General features: G+C 42.2%; 1 protein-coding gene across 2 annotated transcripts in view; it reads left to right on the top strand.

Annotated features, from left to right (window-relative positions):
- GUCY1B1 (guanylate cyclase 1 soluble subunit beta 1) overlaps positions 1-18,161 on the top strand; it is a 78,015-nt gene that overhangs the window by 25,402 nt on the left and 34,452 nt on the right. Inside the window, exon 5 of one of the 2 annotated variants that reach the window (XM_074993136.1) lies at positions 5,453-5,650. In XM_074993136.1, the coding sequence (XP_074849237.1) occupies positions 5,453-5,650 (198 nt within the window). Of the gene's footprint in view, positions 1-5,452; positions 5,651-15,482; positions 15,695-18,161 lie in introns of those variants that run through there. The other variant, XM_074993137.1, reaches the window with a different exon arrangement.

The following is an 18,161-nucleotide window of genomic DNA, read 5'->3' as shown; positions in this document are numbered from 1 at the left end:
CATTAGCATGCGGGTGGCCGCGGCACTTCGAAATTGATGCTGCTCGCCGCCGCGTGGCTCGTCCCGACGGGGCTCCTTTTCGAAAGGACCCCACCTACTTCGAAGTCCCCTTATTCCTGTGAGCAGATGGGAATGAGGGAACTTCAAAATAGGCGGGGTCCTTTCGAAAAGGAGCCCTGTCAATTTCGAAGTGCTGTGGCTGCCCGCATGCTAATGAGGTGCTGAATATGTATTTCAGCACTTCATTAGTAAACTTCGAAATGGCCATTTACATGGCCATTTCGAAGTTTGGGGCTAGTGTAGACACGGCCAGTGAGGACCATACACTCTAATGAGTTGGAAGCACATGGACTGATTCAGTAAGATTTTCAATACACAAATTATGATTACGGTTGACTTTCGTTGGGAGTTGGGATTACAATTGCCATCTGTGTGCTTTTGGAAATCTCCTCCATTTTAAAGATGTGAAGAGGGAAATGCTTAGTCTGTATATTTTCCTTCCTGATTGAAGGGCTCTCTGAATACACTTATTCAGTTGCTTGTGCATACATCTGGATACCTTCACTGCGACCTAAATCACACCAGGACCTCCTCACACCCTGGCATACTAACTATCCCTTGCAGTGCGTCTTTAACCTCATTTCTTGGGAACCTGAATGGCTCTGTGTAGATTCCCAGCATAGGATACCACATACAATGTGCCCCAATGAGAGATGCTGTCAACATCCCTTTTTCAAACAGTTCTTTTCTTCTAGCATGTAGAACAACCTCTCACCATAATTTTGTACTCTAATGGAGTTCCCAAGCTGTGCCCAGCACAGGCCTGTAGGAATATGCACCCTTCAGCAGAGCATAATGTACTACCAGTCTTCATTTCATGTGTAAGCAATATTTGACAGGGTGAAAACAGACAAAATTAAAATCCATAGCTGACTTGTTTTCCCCTCAGCTAGGGAACAGGCTGACTCCTCTTTTCATTTCACTTGTAATTCTTTACCAGTTGAGGAGGTTGAAGGTGAGACAGTCATGCAGGAAAACCTCTGTAATAACATTACATTTGTATTGTTTTTTACTTCAATCTCTGAGATTGCCATTTGTTGGAATTCTAGTTTAAACGGATGACAGTGGCCATTTCTACTTTTGTAAACAAAGCTGGAAGAACATATAAGTGTTTGTACTGACAACGTGAGGTTGGGTTTTTGTAGCTGCAGTTATACGTCTCAGCTCATTTCCAATTATCTGTGATTTTTTGTTACTGGTGTTGGAAGTTGTGCTCGTGGATGAAGGTGATACATTATTTGTATAATAAACACGCTCAAAAGGCTCAGTACAGATGGGGGCCCATTGTGCTGAGCTCTGTGTAAGTACATAGTAAAAGATAATCCCAATACTTAGATCTGAACGACAATCTATACCGAGCCCATGACATAACAAATGCTTTTGTTTTGTGAAAATAATCTTGACTATTGTATTTCATGTTCCTTGGAATCGGTCTTAAAGGAGGTTGTTTGTAGGAAAGCTATAGGGGCATGTGGGCAAACAGGGACACGTACGTTTAAAGAATCTACAAAAGAGCAATACCTGTTGAACATCTCTTGTCCAGCACCCCTTGGGGCTTGGCTAGTGCCAGATGTGAGAATCTGCCAGACTATGGGTCATCAATCTCGCCTAGCATATTGCCAATGCTTCCATTGCTTACTGGGCTCTTAGTGCCAAATAACTGCACAGGCTAGTGAGAGCCAGGACTGGTGGCTGTAAATTAACTTTATGGGACCACAGGAAACTTGGCCATGTCCATTATAAGTGGCCATCTGGCTTACCAAAATCATGCCAGATTACGAATGTTGTCGGACGAGAGAGTTCCAAGTTAGTGAGGTTCAACTTGTGCTTAGATTTATAGTACTTCTCCTTCCCTGTACAAGGTGGCCCTATGAACATTGCTAGGCATCTTAAAAGAGAACGTGGTGCAGAGAGCCAATGTGAAGAGAGGTGCAACCTGAGAACTCCCGTGTGTGCTTTTATGTTAAATGCTTCCTAGAGAAAATCAATCAGACTCATAAGTGGTGGTTAATACCATTTCCTTCAGGGAACTGCTTAGTTGTCTACTGAATTAATAGTAACAGCAGTACAGTAAATCTATTTTATTTCTCTTTACCAAAAGTATCCACATCCATAATATAGCACATAGATGCCTAAGCTGCATAACTGTGAGTCTGGAAACCAATCACTCTCAAATAGTTTCCAGAGTAGTTTCAATTTGATTTGTGATTATTGGTTCAGGTTCTCTACTACACTGAGATCTGTTTGTCAGACAAGAACAGCATGGTCAAGGATTTGATTATGGCTCCCCAGTCAGAAAGCAGGATCTCCCTAGTTCTAACATAAATTGTAGCAGCCCTGGTAGCCAAAAATTAACTTTTACTGTAAATATTGTGGTAGCTTTTAGAGACCCCCGGTGGGATGATGTGCGAAGCAAAGTACACACAGAGAGACACACACACTCTCATGCAAAGATATTGCACCTCCCAGAGAATATACGATTTTAATATGTATGCAGAATCTCTCGTCACATACAACAAACAAGGTGATGGGGTTGGAAGAGAGGAGGACAAGGTAATAGGGAAATCATTGTTTCGCAGTACAAGCAGTATTCTCAGAATACTTAACCAATAGGAATGTATCTCTTCCATGCAAACAGGATGGTGATACATGCCACATAACTTTACAAAATGTATATGAAATATTCACAAGAACTGCAGGGCTGAAATGAAGATGTGAGATTACCAGCTAATATTCTCTAAGGGCTAGATTCTGATGCTTTTATTTATGTTGAGCAGTACCTTACCCCAGAAGGAATTATATTGATTTCAGACAGACTACTGGCTGACTGAATTGTGAGTAAGGGTATTGGAATTTGGTTCCAATCTATACTATTATAAAAGGAGAGGCATCTGTCCATCCATCCCACCCTGGCCAGGTCTCCCAGTCAGGGGCTGCTGGGGTTCCCCCATCCCTGAATGTCTCACAAGATGGAGCTCTGCACCCTGGCTGGCTCCCAGCCCCAGGGCTGCTGGGTTCTCCTGCCCTGGCTGGATCTCCAGGGCTGGAGCTTTCAGGCTTCCTCTGGTCGGACAAGTCCCTAGGGCTGCAGCTGCCAGCAAGCTCCTGGCTTGGTAACCATCACACAGGCAGACCCTGCTAGTATTTTAAACAAAAGCAGTACTAGGCATACAACTTATGATCTTCTCCATAATATTGGACTTAAACTCCTTTTGAGACTGTTCAGGTGTGGGTGGCTCTGTGCATAGGAAGAATTCTTCTGAGTCTCTTCTTCATAGACTTCTTCCAAAGATCTACACGTCCAAGCTACTCCTGGTGAGCGTACACTTGAACAACAGCTTAGCTGACACCCTTTCAAGCAATCCACTGTGAACTCCCCATCTGTGCACCTTGCCATCTCACTAGCTCTGCTCCCCACACAGTTTTTCAAGCCACTGTAAACTTGGTCTCCACCTCGCAAAGGGAATGTTCCTGGTCCTTACAAATATGTGGAATATGTTGGGTCTGTGTATGTTCTCTGTTGTATTCTCACCAACAGCTGGGCTCTGTTGAGGCCACGGATTTTTCCCTCCAGTTTCAATTTGATGTAGCAATAAAAATAGAAATGTATTACAAACCAAAAAGTAAAGGAGGATGTTCCAGGATGCAAGCATGCCAAGGAATTAATTTGTAAGAGACTCATTTCCTTTGGAGGCCTCCCAAGAAAAGTAGCAGCTGTTCAAGCCATCTTCACAACTGTGAAGATCTACAGATGGCGAGAAAAGAGAGATGATCCAATATGTACATTTAAAAATCTTCATTGTAGCACCCCTTGTCTTCGCAAAAATCACAAAACAAAACCGTGTGCTAAAAAAGTGTTAAAGAGGAAGAATATGCGAGTAAAGCTTAAGACCCAGTAAGTGAAGAAGGTGCACAATTTTGGCAAAAGTATTTGTAGTTAATTACCTGTGTTGTGATGCTGTTCGTCCACTCTGTTCTTTTCATGTAAGACTATGTCTGCACTGGCACTTACCCCACAAAACCGTTTTTGTTCACAATTACTTAAACATCCTTCTCTCTTCCTGTACCAACATGGGTTTGCTGCTGCAGGTGCTAGTGCGAATACTAATTTGTTGGCGGGAACATTCTCCTGCTTCTAAAGTGAAACTTGCCTATTGGGGCTGGAAGGATTTTGTCAGCAAAAGTGCTGACAAAAAGCACTCACGTGTGCCAACTTTTAGTGGCAGGGCTGTGTCGACACAGCCGTTTCACTAAAAGCTGCATAGTGTAGACATACTCTAAGCTATTACACAGTGAATAGTAAAATGGAGTCATAGTAATGACTCTGTAGTTCAGGTCGTAGTTGCATTGTAGTCTGTTTGATTCTGATCCCACTTTCCCCTCCACCTTCCACATGTAATGTGCTTTCCAATTTCTGAGGCATGTCATCCACAGAAGAATTTTTTTTTTTTTGTGCCAAAGGTTGAGGTTTACCAGACAAAATGAGATCTGTGGAGAGTTTGAAAAAAGCAGTTTTTTCTTTAAAAGTCTCATTTTTAAAAAATGCTTTGTTTTAACTATGATCTGTTCTAGAACCTCCATTTTGTGTTCATTCCACTTGTTCTCAGTGAGATCATGGGACTGAACAATATTAGGAAATGTGGCAGGTTATTTTTGAAGGCATTGGCTGTTAAATTTGAATACTGAAAATACTTATCAGGCTCTGGCAGAGATTGTAAATTTTGATAATGCTTGAAAAGGCATCATTAGCTTGCTATTTCATTATGAACAGTAAGAAAGGCTGTTTTGTTTTTGTTTCTTGTTTCAAATGCATGTGTCTAAAGTTAGACTCCTAAATCCATATATAAACACCCAGCTTAGCAGCTGTAAGCTATTCTGCTACAGCTGCTCTTTAAAAGATAGACTACAAGCAGCAGTATTCTTGGAAGAGGGAAGAGATAAAGTTAAGTGGCAAAGAAAGGGAAAGAAGAACCCTAGTCATTCCCATATACATTTGGAAAATTTAACCCTGCTATGAAAAGAAAAATATGCCCATCTATATTTCTCCTTCCTTTCTCAAACAACTTTTACCAGCTTTATTTTCAGCACCGGTCATAGACCAAATTCATAGTCAGGTGTGAGAACCTCTACACTCCCCAAAGTGTAAGACAGCAGTGCACCCTGCCTGGAAGCCCTGCAATGCAGGGTCTAAATCTTGTTAACACAAACCCACAAGAGAGTGTAGCCATTATGGACATAGTGGAGCCAGACTATCTCCTTGAAATGTGTTGAATAAATAATATATGAAGTCTTTAAAACTGCTACTTGAATTCTTGTCTTCTCAAACTGATAATTTGTCACATGCATGAACTCTTTTATGATGTGTATATGTGTTTTTTCATTATCCCTTTAGAACTTGGATGCTCTACATGACCATCTTGCTACTATTTATCCGGGTATGCGTGCCCCTTCCTTTAGGTGTACTGATGCAGAAAAAGGGAAAGGACTTATTCTGCATTATTATTCAGAGAGAGAAGGACTTCAGGATATTGTCATTGGAATCGTCAAAACAGTAGCTCAGCAGATCCATGGTACAGAAATAGATATGAAGGTAATGTTTCCTGGTATGTTCTTATTGAAAGTTGATGTCTTTCATAACATTGAAAGAGCTGTATGATATATTTTCTTTTATCCATTTTTGCTTTTCATAGACATTTTAAATAGTGAAATCACAGACCCATAGAATCATAGGGGTGGAAGGGACCTCAGGACCCAAAGCAGGATCAACCCCAACTTAATCATCCCAGCCAGGGCCATGTCAAGACGGGTCTTAAAAATCTCTACGGATGGAGATTCCGCCATCTCTCTCGGTAACACATTCCAGTGCTTCACCACCTTCCTGGTGACATGGCTTTTCCTACTATGCAACCTACACCTCCCTCTCTGTAACTTCAGACCATTATTGCTTGTTCTGCTATCTATCACTACTGTGTACAGTCTCTCTCCGTCCTCTTTAGAGCCCCCTTTCAGGAAGTTGAAGGCTGCTATCAAATTCCCCTTCACTCTTCTGTTCTGCAAACTAAATAAGCCCAAATCCCTCAGCTTCTCATCATAGGTCATGTACTCCAGCCCCTTAACCATTTTTGTTGGCCTCTGCTGAAGCCGCTCTAGTGCGTCCACATCCTTTTTATACTGTGGGGCCCAGAACTTGACTCAGTACTCTAGATGTGGCCTCATCAGTGTCAAGTAGAGGGGAATAATAACTTCTCTAGATCTGCTGGAAATGCTTCTCTTACTGCATTCCAATATGTCATTCATATTCTTGGCTACAAGGGCACACTGTTGACTCATATCCAGACTCTCATCCGCTGTAATTCCCAGGTCCTTTTCTGCTACACTGCTACTTAGCAAGTCAGTCCCCAGACTGTAACAAAGATGTTGAACTCTCTCTTTTAAAAGAAAACCAAAAAAACTTGTTTATGTGAAAGATAACTGTAACGCTACAAGAACAACAAGAAGTCCTGCGGCATCTTGGCTGTGTCTACACTAGCCCAAAACTTTGAAATGGCCATGCAAATGGCCATTTCCAAGTTTACTAATGAAGCGCTGAAATACATATTCCTCATTAGAATGCCAACAGCTGCGGCACTTCGAAATTGACGCGGCTCACTGCCGCGCGGCTCGTCCAGGCAGGGCTCCTTTTCGAAAGGACCCCACCAACTTCCAAATCCCCTTATTCCTAACAGCAGATAGGAATAAGGGGATTTCGAAGTTGCCAGGGTCCTTTCGAAAAGGAGCCCTGTCTGGACGAGCTGTGAGGCGGGGAGCCGCAGCAATTTCAAAGTGCCGTGGTCTCTGGCATTCTAATGAGGCGCTGAATATGTATTTCAACACTTCATTAGTAAACTTCGAAATGGCCATTTGAATGGCCATTTCAAAGTTTTGGGCTAGTGTAGACATAGCACTTATAGACTAACAGATAAGGTGCCACAGGACTTCTTGCTGGTTTTGAAGATACAGACTAACACATCTACCTCTCTGATACTATAACGCTACAATGATCCTTTATTACCACATTGGAAGATTGATTCAGTACTGACTCTCGAGTGCCACCTACTGACATAATTGGCATAATTCATGTTTTTCTTGGAAATATGTCAGCCTGAAGCTGATTATCCTTGTGTTAATTTGCATATTGTTAAGATGGCTAATGGCTCAGGACAACATCCAGTAATCCAAAGAAAGAGAAAAGGGATACAAAGATTATGTTTTTTATTGCCCTAACCCCGGTTGGAGTTGGTGGTAAGTCAACAGAAGGATTCTTCCCTTGATCCAGTTACCATCTCTTGGAGAGGTAGATTAATTACAATGGCAGGAGAAACTCTCCTATTTCTATAGAGAGTGACTGCAGTGAAGACTCACAGTAACACAGCTGTGACACTACACCATTTCTAGTGAAGACACAGCTTTATATTCCTAAGTTCCACAGTCACTTATGAAAATGTGATTTGGGCTCCTAAGTCCCCTCCTAAGTCTCACCATAGGACAATAAGAAAAATAATCCATTATTTGATGAAGTCCAATCCTGTTTATATCATATAGCATCAGCGGCCAGTCTATGGGAATGTAAGGTGTAGAAGAATAATAGAAGAATAATGTAAGTGGTAAGAGACCAGCGTTAAAAAGTGTTAGGCAATGACAGAATTTTTCAGCATGAATCAAACACTTTCCCAGCAAGTAAACAAAAGATAAGCAGATAATCTCCACACACCTGAGGCAGTTTTTCAACATCCTTTTAGTAACACATCAGCTTATGTTTTTGTTAAGTTGCATTACACTATTATGCCAAAACCAAGAATAATACTTGATTTTATTTTCAATCTGGTTACAGCCTAAGTCAGGAGAGACTTGCTGTTTACACAGTATAAACATGAAATATTGTCATTATTTCATTTGTTTGCTTAGAGGAATCATAAAAATGTAGGTCTGCAAGCAACATTGAGAATTCGTTGTGCCCAGCCCCCCACACTGAGGCAGAATCAAGTTGTCTTAGCCCATCTCTGATAGGCCTTTGTCCAGGCATTTTTGTGTCTTAATAGCCTCCAGAAACAGGAACTCTGTTGCCTCCCTTGGTAGCCTATTCCAGAATTCTGTCTTTTTACTTTAAAAGTTTTTCATAATATCTAACCTAAATCTCCTTTGATGCATATTAAACCTACTGCTTCTTCTCCTGTCCTTGGTGGAATTATTCAGTAAGGTTATGTCTAGATTATAGTGATTTGTTGACAGAAGTTTTTGTTGGAAAATATCTTCTGACCAATCTTCTATAGACAAATTATGGCCAAATTGCCAAGACAGGGACAAAACAGCCAACCCTGCTTCTGCACAGCAGACGGAGAGCCCCTCAGAATGTCCAGACCAGCTTCCTGTTGACTGATCTCTGTCGAAAGAAGTGTTATGCTTCATCGGGAGCGGGATAAGACTGTCAACAGAAGTGCTGCATTCTGTCATTTTACTGTCAGCACAGTCCCTTGGGAATCTGGATGCTTGACAAAACCCTCTGGTGTAGACATAGCCTATATAGCCTACGCTATGGAAAGTAGGTGTTAATCTACAGTGATATCACTCTATCACAGGGCTGGATGATAAGCAGTCCATGGGTCAGCACATTTCACTAAGGTTAGCCCCCGGAGGACACTATATTTACCTGCACATCCACAAGCCTGGCCACTTGTATCTCCAGTTGGCCACAGTTCACCATTCCCAGCCAATGGGAGCTGCAGAAAGCAGTGGGGGCCAGGCTACCTCTTCCTGCAGCTGCCATTGGATGGGAATGGCAAACCATAGCCAACAGGAGCTGCAAGTGTCCAGACCTGTGGGGATGCGCGTAAATAAAGCACTGGCAGCCTGCCAAGGGTAATCCTAGTGAACCACATCTAGCCCAGGCTACTTATTACCCATCCCTGCTCTAGCACATTTCAGAAACACTAAATGCACGAATGAGAATTAAATATGGATCATGGATTTATTTTTTATCATCAACATTGTCTCCTCAAAAGAACAATCCTTATTTCAGTGGTTTCATTGCTGAACTGACATAAAAAAGAAACTGAACCTCATCAACCTAAACTACTACAATTGTGCATAGCATTTATTTTAAATCTGAAGTTGTTCCAAATTATGAGAACCAGGCACAGAGTCGCATTATAATTTAGTCAGTAATCATGTGCTTCTAAACTGGGAAATGTATGCACTCTCTGTATTGAGCTGGAAGCATTGCATAAATTGGTGTCTCTCAGTCTGTTCCCCTGCTTGTACAGGGAGTGGTGCCTCCATGGCTTTGCCTTCAGAGACAGTGTCCTCACCTTTACCTCAAGGTCTCTGTCACAGTCCATTAGTGTCTATCCATAGTCCACAGTCTCTCAACAGCTCTTCATCTCCACTCAGAGCTCTCTGTGGTGCTGCTGCTGCTCAGGCAGCCAGTCCCCCCGGTTTCATTTCCCTGAGATCTCTAGGGGCCCTAATATACCTAGTCTGCCCAGTCACATGGCCACATTGCTTTTATTGGGAAGTTATCGCATATACATCAGCATGAGCAGGAAATCATACCTGTGGTTCCACTGTAGATATGCCCTTACGTTCTAGACACAAATATGTTATAGAAAATACTTTAGTGTCATTTATCAACCACTTTATTAAGGCTAATAGTTTCCAGTTGCACTTCATCCCATATATCTTTCGTCAACCCATGCCATTCTTAAAAGTTTTGGAGAGTCCTCAAAATTTCTCTATTTGCCCTTAAAGGCCAATAGGCTTGAGCTCTTTCTGACCTGAGGTAGGTAGTGCCCCTGCCATTTAAGGTTTTATAGGTTAAAACCAGCTCATTGACTAGCAACTGGAAACAAGTAGCCAAGGCAAATGACATTGCAAAGGTGTAATGTGTTCACTGTAATATTCATTGCAAAGCAAGTGAACATTTTCACATGCGCCAGCTGAGGTTTGTGAGGGCAACACTATTTGAGCATGTTGCGTAATTCAGTCTTGAAGTAACAAATGTGTAGTCACTGTACAGAAATCCATGTGCAAAAGGAAGATTTGGGATTGTTGTTAAATGAGTCACAAACAGCTGATAATTAAAAATCCAGTTTTCATTGCCCTGCTCCTATGGAATGGAGGTGTGGAGTTGGGTTCTATTAGCATAGTCATTGCACTGTGACCTGACCATTAAAATCTCATTACACATGAAACAGAAAAGGTGATAGAAGAGACAGCGCAGTACAACCTTCTGACTTCTCAGAATGGAAAGGACTGATTCTGTTGTAACTCTTGTGAAAGAAAATGTTTTTCTTCTCACAGTGCACAGTCAGCCTGTGGAATTTTTTGCCAGAGGATGTTGTAAAGACCACAACTTTATCAGGGTTCAAAAGAACTGTATAAATTCGTGGGAGATCGGTCCGACAATGTGAATTAGCTTCAATCGGTAGGAATGATGTCCCTAACCTCCATTTGTCAGAGGCGGGAAATGGTTGCCAGGGGAGGGACTACTCCATGATTACTTGTTCTTTTCACTCTCTCTGGGGCATCTGGCATTGACCAGTGTTGGAAGATTGGATACTGGGTTAGATGGACTTTTGATCTAACCCAGTATGACTGTTTTTATGTAGTTACATGTTCACTAGGTTGTCTACAGAGCATGGTAGTCATTGGTATTTAAGGCAACTAATATATCTAATGTCATCAACATGAGCATTTGATAGCCAGAACATCATGTCTCCAGTCTCACTGTTACAGTGTAGTGCACATTTCTTTACATAACCTTTAGTAGCAGCAGGATTTTAGGGACAGTCAGCAGTTTTTTCACAGGGAGATGCTGCAGAAAACTAAGGACCATTTTTTTCAGTTTCCGCAATATTTCCTGCTCTAAATGAGATGCCCAAAATCCTCCAAAGAGAACAAAACAACATTGAATTTGACTCCTGTCATGTTCCTGGACTGAGACTGCTCTCCAAGGGAGGGCTGCATTGATCACGTCCTTCACAAATCTCTGCAGAATAAGAATCCTCCAGAGGTATGAAAAGGGAAATTTGTCCTGATTAATTCCCAGCCACCCCAGTTATAATCAGTGATGCCTGTGTATATATAATTGGAATCTATACAAATTCAAGTTTCTCCTCATACTGGGCAGCTCTTGACCAATCCAATCAGTTGCAAAAAGTTGAGCTTTACTTGATAAATTCTGTTTTCAATAGGTCAGAAAGAGTGCTGCTGTCATTTTCCTATTCTGTCATTCTGGATAGGTTCTCCACTACAAACTGTAGCTACGTTTTTGGTTGAGTAACGGCTATATAAGATTTCAGCAGAGGCTTCATTATTGGGCCTGATGTTGTTGGTGTCCTGTGGTGTTTGCCCTTTATTTGCAAGGACTAGACTGATATTTTCGTGGCTGTTATCCAGAGTCTGTTTAGCTTTGCAGATGAAGTGTTTGCCTTGTATTTCAAAAGTATTATATTCTAATCCAGTAGTGGCGGTGGTTTTGTTACAAATTCTTATAGTTCTTTTTATCCTAGTGCCAAATAGATATCTGCGCATTTTACATTTAATTACTTTATCATCTGAGTTCTTCATGGGTTTTAGAGCAAATGCCTAAACAAATCTGTTGGTTGAAAGACTAAAAGATAAATTCCAACATTGTCTGTTTTTCCATGAGGTTTTTGCATATGGAAAGTTCTGCTTATGTCATCCAGGTCATGCATATATATATCAACAGTTTCTATGAAACCTATAGCACATTTTAAGGACTCTTCATGAAGTGATTAGATCCCGTGTGAAGGTTTGCTTTGGCCAGAATCATGTGTTCTCTGAGAGTCCACAGCTATGGAAATCACCGCAAATAGTGATTAAGAGTCTAAGCCAGGAGTGTCCAACCTTTTTTCATCAGGGGTCACATGGCAATTTTTTACAAATTCTGGGGGCCGAATACAAAGTAGCCCCAAACCCACCCTCTATCCCAGGCTTAAACCCCTCAGAGCCCCAAACCACTCCCGCAACACCCGCAGGCTTAACTCCTCACAGCCCCAAATCCAGGTTTAACTTACCTTACACAGGTGCTCCGGGTGCTGCCATCCCCCGCCCCCCAGCTTCACTTTTACTGGGTTGCCGTCTCCTCCTCAGTACAGCTGCGTGGCTCCCTCCAGTCCTCCTACTCCCTCCGCCACCTGCAGTACGTGCACCTGTCTGCACTGCCATGCTGAAATATTGGGACTCAATTTAATTGCTTTAATGGCCACATCCCTCCTGCCAGTCATTAAATCAATTAAACTGAGTTTTACTCTTTCAGTGTGGCAGGGCAGGAAGTGGGAAGAGGAGTGGCAGCAGTGGCAGGAGCTGCAAATGTCTCCTTGAAGATATATGGCTTAGAGCCACCCAACTGGCCTTCAAAAAGGTGCCACCGCCAGCTTTGTGGGCCAAAGGAAAAGGCTCTGTGGGCCACATGTTGGACACCCCGGTGTAAGATTTGATGCATTTAAACACAAATTCAAGATTATAATCCTTCTCACTGTAAAGGAAATCTAAGGCACACCCACACCCCCAGTCCTCCCAGTCACATAAAGACAAGGACAAAGAAATATTGAAGAAAACAGGCTGTTCTTTCTTTGTCCAAAATTTGTGGCTTCATGAGGAGGACCAACTAAATTAAAAAAACCTAGTGTTTCACAACTTTCCTTCAGTTGCACCCAACCTTATAATATCTTCCCTGGATGTCTTCCTATGGAGTGAAATAGAGGTTTCCTGTTACAGAATAATGTCCTTCATGTTACAGATATTTTTTGAAATCTAGATATTCTCTTTTCCTTTTAAATCATATTAATATTATTTAACTCCTTATATAATCACAGCATAAATACTAAAAATAATATATTTATGCTGTAGCTAGTCAGCTTGGCTCAAGGAGATCTACTACTAACACTATAGCTGTCTTTTCATCTTGCTAGACTAAGTCAGGAAACAGAGTTCATAGGGGCCATCATGTAAAAGTCCTGCCAAACTGCTAACAAACTCAGGGGTCCCATCCCATGTTAAATCGTGAATGGCTCAAGTAATTCATTCAACTAAATCTGTGTAAATAGTCATAAACTGAAGAGTGGGGACCCTTTGAATTATTTCAAGACACAACAGTAAGTGAAACCAGTGGGATAAAGATTTAACATGTTTGATACAGGTTGAAATTCTCTCATCCGGCACCCTTGGGAGCTGACCAGTGTCAGGTAAGAGAATTTGCCAGGCCCCAGAAGGTCAATATTGTCCAGCAGCATTACTAACATTTCCTCTGTGTACTGGCCTCTTAGGGGTACACTAGACATAAGTAACAGCACAGAATGCTAGAGCCAGGACTGGTGGCTGTAACAAACTTTATGGGACCCTGGGAAGCCTGGCCAAAAGCGTGGTAAGTAGTTATCCAGCTAACTGTAATTATGCCTGATTACATATGTTGCCGGACGAGAGATTAGAGAGGTTCAACCTGTGCAAGACTGCATTTATCACATGCTTAATTTCTTTCAAGGTATAATACAACATTTAAAGTTTAGTGTATAGCATTTATTATAGATGCCACTTTTGCAAAACATAAATGTATATAGCTCAGTTGTGGTGCTGGTCATTTTTAATAAGGCTGAAATGCATATCTTATCATATAAGACCCATGGAATGACCTCGTAACTGCTTCTGAAATTATTCAGGTTTTTCCCAAAGTGAAGAATGTGCTTAAGATGCTCTTGAGAGATGTTTCCAATTACATAGACCAGACTTAAAGACATTTTCAAAATTGTCGTTCTGTTCAGTAATGATGTGACGTTTCATTTAGCTAAGTAAGGGCATATCTGAAGATGCATCTTGGTGCAAAACACAGGGAGCAGATCCCATCTCTTTGAAGCCGGAAGGGCATATTATCTAAATTTTAACTGCTGTTGCCATAGTGACTGAATGCTTATATTTGGCAGGTTGACATTACTTGTCAACTGGGGCTGCATCTACACTACGAGATAAATTTGACTTTATTAGTACCAATTTTGTAATTCTGGAATTAACAAATTTGAATTTGATAATCCTCACCTCCCACATGCTCCACACAAAGTTGACTCATTGCTGCCACACTCAAATTGGCAAACATCTACTGTTGCAGTAGTGCATTGTGGGAACTTATCCCACAGTTCCCTCATCCCTGTAGCATTCTGGGTATGCTCGCTGGTCTTGACATCATCTTCCCACATTGCAGTTTCCTCATTTCCCTTTCATGCTAAGCATATGTTCAAAAGTAGGACATCCACACAGATGGCAAAAAAGTCTTTATAGAAATGTCTTTGTTCTGTAGCTGAATTCTCAACTGGCCATCCACTGAGTGTCCCCATTCCTGTGATTGCATCCGATCCCTGAAAGTAATACAAGGACCCTGACTGTACTTTCAAAGTTAGAAGAAAGAGGATAGAAAAGCCTAGGAAAAAAGATTTTGACTTCATTGAAAATAATACAGGGACCCCAAAAAGGATGAGGAAAGAGAAGATAGGAAAGTTTTTCAGAAAAGAATCGTTGATGAGGAGTCTTTGGCTTTCCAGTGCACTACAAGGCTTCTGTGTAACAACTGTGTTACCAACTGGCCATCCACTGAGTGTCCCACCTCCCATCATTGCAAGTGAGCTCTGAAAATAATACAGGGTACCAGACTGTATTCTGAAGTTAGAAGAAAGAGGCAGGGAAAAGATTTTTGATATTGAAAAGATATTGCCCACACTGGTGATGGCAGTGAGCTATCATACATATGGTGCAAACAGGAATCTCAACGAGCCCCGCCCCCATGCCCCCCAGTGTTTATGAGGGGGTCAAAGCATGAAAACGGATAGCAGATATTAGCAAAAAGTTTTTATAACCAAAATATAAAACCAGTAGGTGTCTTCAATGGACAGCAAGCTTCCAAAAATATTTTTGGCAAGTATGTGTGTGTGTGTTGGGCGGTGGGGGGTCTGTGATCCTCCCCGAGTATTTTAGCCACCAAGAGACGCTTCCCCCCGGCGTCTACAAACCCCTGAATATCTTAGCCACCAGGGGTTAGGGCTTACCCACATGATGTTCCTGAGCGTGGGAAAGACCCAGACTGCGTGGCCCCTGTGGGGGAGGGAAGGGGGTTTGTGCACAAATATAAACTGTTGAGAGGATATTTCTTGGGGTCTTATGAAAGCACGACCCCCACAACAGCCTTGTTGCCACGTGGTGCGACGGGGCAGCGGCTGGTGCCAGGCAGCATAGAAGGGAAAAAAAAAGACAAGTGTAGAGACAGAACCGTGAACTCCCTGCAGGGGCTATTTATAACAGGTAGATGACATGTGCTCACAGTGCTAATAATAAAGGAAGAAAAACATTTCTCAGGCTCTCATACAAACATAAGCCAACAGCCACAGGCTTCCTGGTGCAGCTTTGAAATTCACGGTCTTCCTGTTACTTAATTAACTGGAGAGCAGTGGCCAGAGTGGAGCACTGAGGAGCAGCACTGTGGGTTACATACAGGACAGCTCTGGAGGCTAATAAATTCGATTTTAAGATATGGCGTTTCCACTCTGCCCTTTAATCGAACTTCTGAATTTGAGCTTGACGCTGTATATGTCAGGTAACTGTGATATTGTAATCTCCCTATTAGTGCTCCCTAAACTGAGCTAATGGTATTTACAGAGAAGACAGTCATGTGGTAATATCGAGCTAACTGCCTTAAATTTGAATTTATCTTGTACTGTAGACGCAGCCTAAGACTACACAGGGAAATGAGAAGAACTAAACTTGACTCCTGGCTTTGTCGCTACTGATACTGATCCCTCATTTATCAAGCTTTGACAGAATTTTCTTTAGAAATATTTACATATAATTGAAAATCTATGGCGTGTAAATTTGACTGTAGTAATAAGACATTAGGTGAAGTTTTGTTCTTATTTACTCTAGATTTACACCAGGATTATTTGGTCTATGTCATTTTAGGGCCAAATTCCATAAACACCAGCTGAAGATGTGGCCTGGTTTGTTTTGCCTAAATTTGTCTGAGTGAAACTGACTGCAGAATCTAGATGAATGTTTAAATATACAGAAATTTATTTTTTAATAAAGGTAGATAATTCATGGTTTTTACATAAAAATAATAGAATTTAACTGGTGTGAAATTGGTAGGGGTATATAGAAATTACTATAAGTGCTCGTACAATTTAACAGAGAATTTGCTCTTTAGTGTGTGCAGATTGAACCTCTCTAGTCCGGAACTCTCTTTTCTGGCACACTCTGTAATCCAGCATGATTTTAGTTAGCCAGATGACCACTTGTCGTGGGTGTGGCCAAGTTTCCTGTGGTCCCAAAAAGTTCGTTTATAGCCATTAGCTATCAGTGTTCTGTGTTGTTATTTAGCTGTAATTTACCCCTAAATATCTTCTAGCAGCCCGAATATCAGAGGGGTAGCTGTGTTAGTCTGTATCTGCAAAAACAATGAGAAGTCCTGTGGCACCTTACAGACTAACAGATATATTGGAGCATAAGCTTTTGTGGGCAAAGACCCACTTTGTCAGATGCATTAGTTAGATACAGACTAACATGGCTACCCCTCTGATACTTGTCACCTTGCAAAGAATTGAATTTAGCTGTATGAAGTGGAAATCCATCAGCCTCAGTGCATCTGATGAAACAGGTTTTTGCCCATGAAAGCTTATGCTCCAATGTATCTGTTAGTCGATAAGGTGCCACAGGACTTCTCGTAAGCCATGGAAGTGTTGATAATGATACTAGACCGGGTATTCCCAACCTATGGGTTGTGACCCAAACATGGGTCGCTATTAGATTTGTTAAGGGTCGCCAGCTGGGCAGCTCCAAGCTGCATGTGGGTGTTAAAGAAGCCATTTACCGTTTCTTAACGCTGCTGCCTCAGGCAGACATCTATCAATAGAGATAGCTGCTGTCTCCACCAGCTGTCTTTGTCACTAAGGATAGCAGTTACCTTATACCTAGGTGCTGAAAGCTTAACACTTGAGTTAATTGGTTTAATGACTATTACCTGCTCGGGGAAGGAGGGCTGGGGGAGCCACCCAGCCTAGCAGCCCCGGTGAAGAGGCTGTGGGGGAGTGTCTAAGGCTGGGGCCATTTAGGGCTGTGGGAGGGGGGGTTAAAGGCTGGGGGCTTTTTGTGGGTGCTGGGGGGTTTTAAGCCTGGGGCCAGTTCGGGACTGTGGGGAGTGGTCTAAGACTGGGGGCGGTTTGGGGCTGCTGGGGGCAGTTTGGGGCTTTCGGGGGGTCTTAGGCTAAGGGCAGTTTGGGGCTTCTGGTGCGTCTAAGCCTGGGGGTAGTTTGGGGATGCTGGCGGGGTCTAAGGTTGGGGGACAGCTTGGGGTTGCTGGGGGGATATGAGGCTGGGGGTCTCAGGCTGGGGGCAGGGGTGGGGTAGTGGCGGTGGCTTGTGGCTATTTTGTGTTCAGCCCCTGAAACATTTAAACTTTGCCGTGTGGCCCGCAGTAAAAAAAAAAAGGACACCCCCGTCTTACGCATTACAAAGACTGCTTCCATCTCTTTGATATACATTGATCCCAGGCAAGCCACTTAATTGTCTCTGGCAGTAGTTTTTGCCCCCCCTTCGCCCTCCCCCCTTCTCTTCTATGTAGCTGATTTCTCGGTGTTCCTTTTTTTGTTTGTGACTCCCTCCAGCCCCTCCAACCTCAGAGTGTGGGGTTAAGCCAGGGGCAGGCACATTAAGTATAATAATAAAATAATAAACTGTAATAAATAAACATTGTTATTATTTTATTAATGCATTTTTCCTTCTTTATGGAATAACTATTAATATGTAAACAGAGAGGGGCACAATTTTATATTCTTGACTCAGGAGCAAAATTAGCTAATTACAGCACTGCTTCTTCTTCCCCACCCCCACTCCTGGTTTTGAATTACCTTGGGTCACCAAGTCTTCCTGAATTGCCAAAATGGGTCCCCTTCTGGAAAAGATTAGGAACTGATGTTAGACAATACTGACCTCCCTCGATCTGGCAAATTGTCTCAGGTTCTGAAGGTGCCATACTAGAGAGGTTCAATCTGTGTTTTGAATAATCCTGT

This window comes from Carettochelys insculpta, chromosome 4 (assembly GCF_033958435.1).
Source record: "Carettochelys insculpta isolate YL-2023 chromosome 4, ASM3395843v1, whole genome shotgun sequence".
In the NCBI taxonomy this organism is placed as follows: Eukaryota; Metazoa; Chordata; order Testudines; family Carettochelyidae; genus Carettochelys; species Carettochelys insculpta.
The sequence above is the reverse complement of the archived record's forward strand: the minus strand, read 5'-3'. Positions and strand labels throughout refer to the sequence as shown.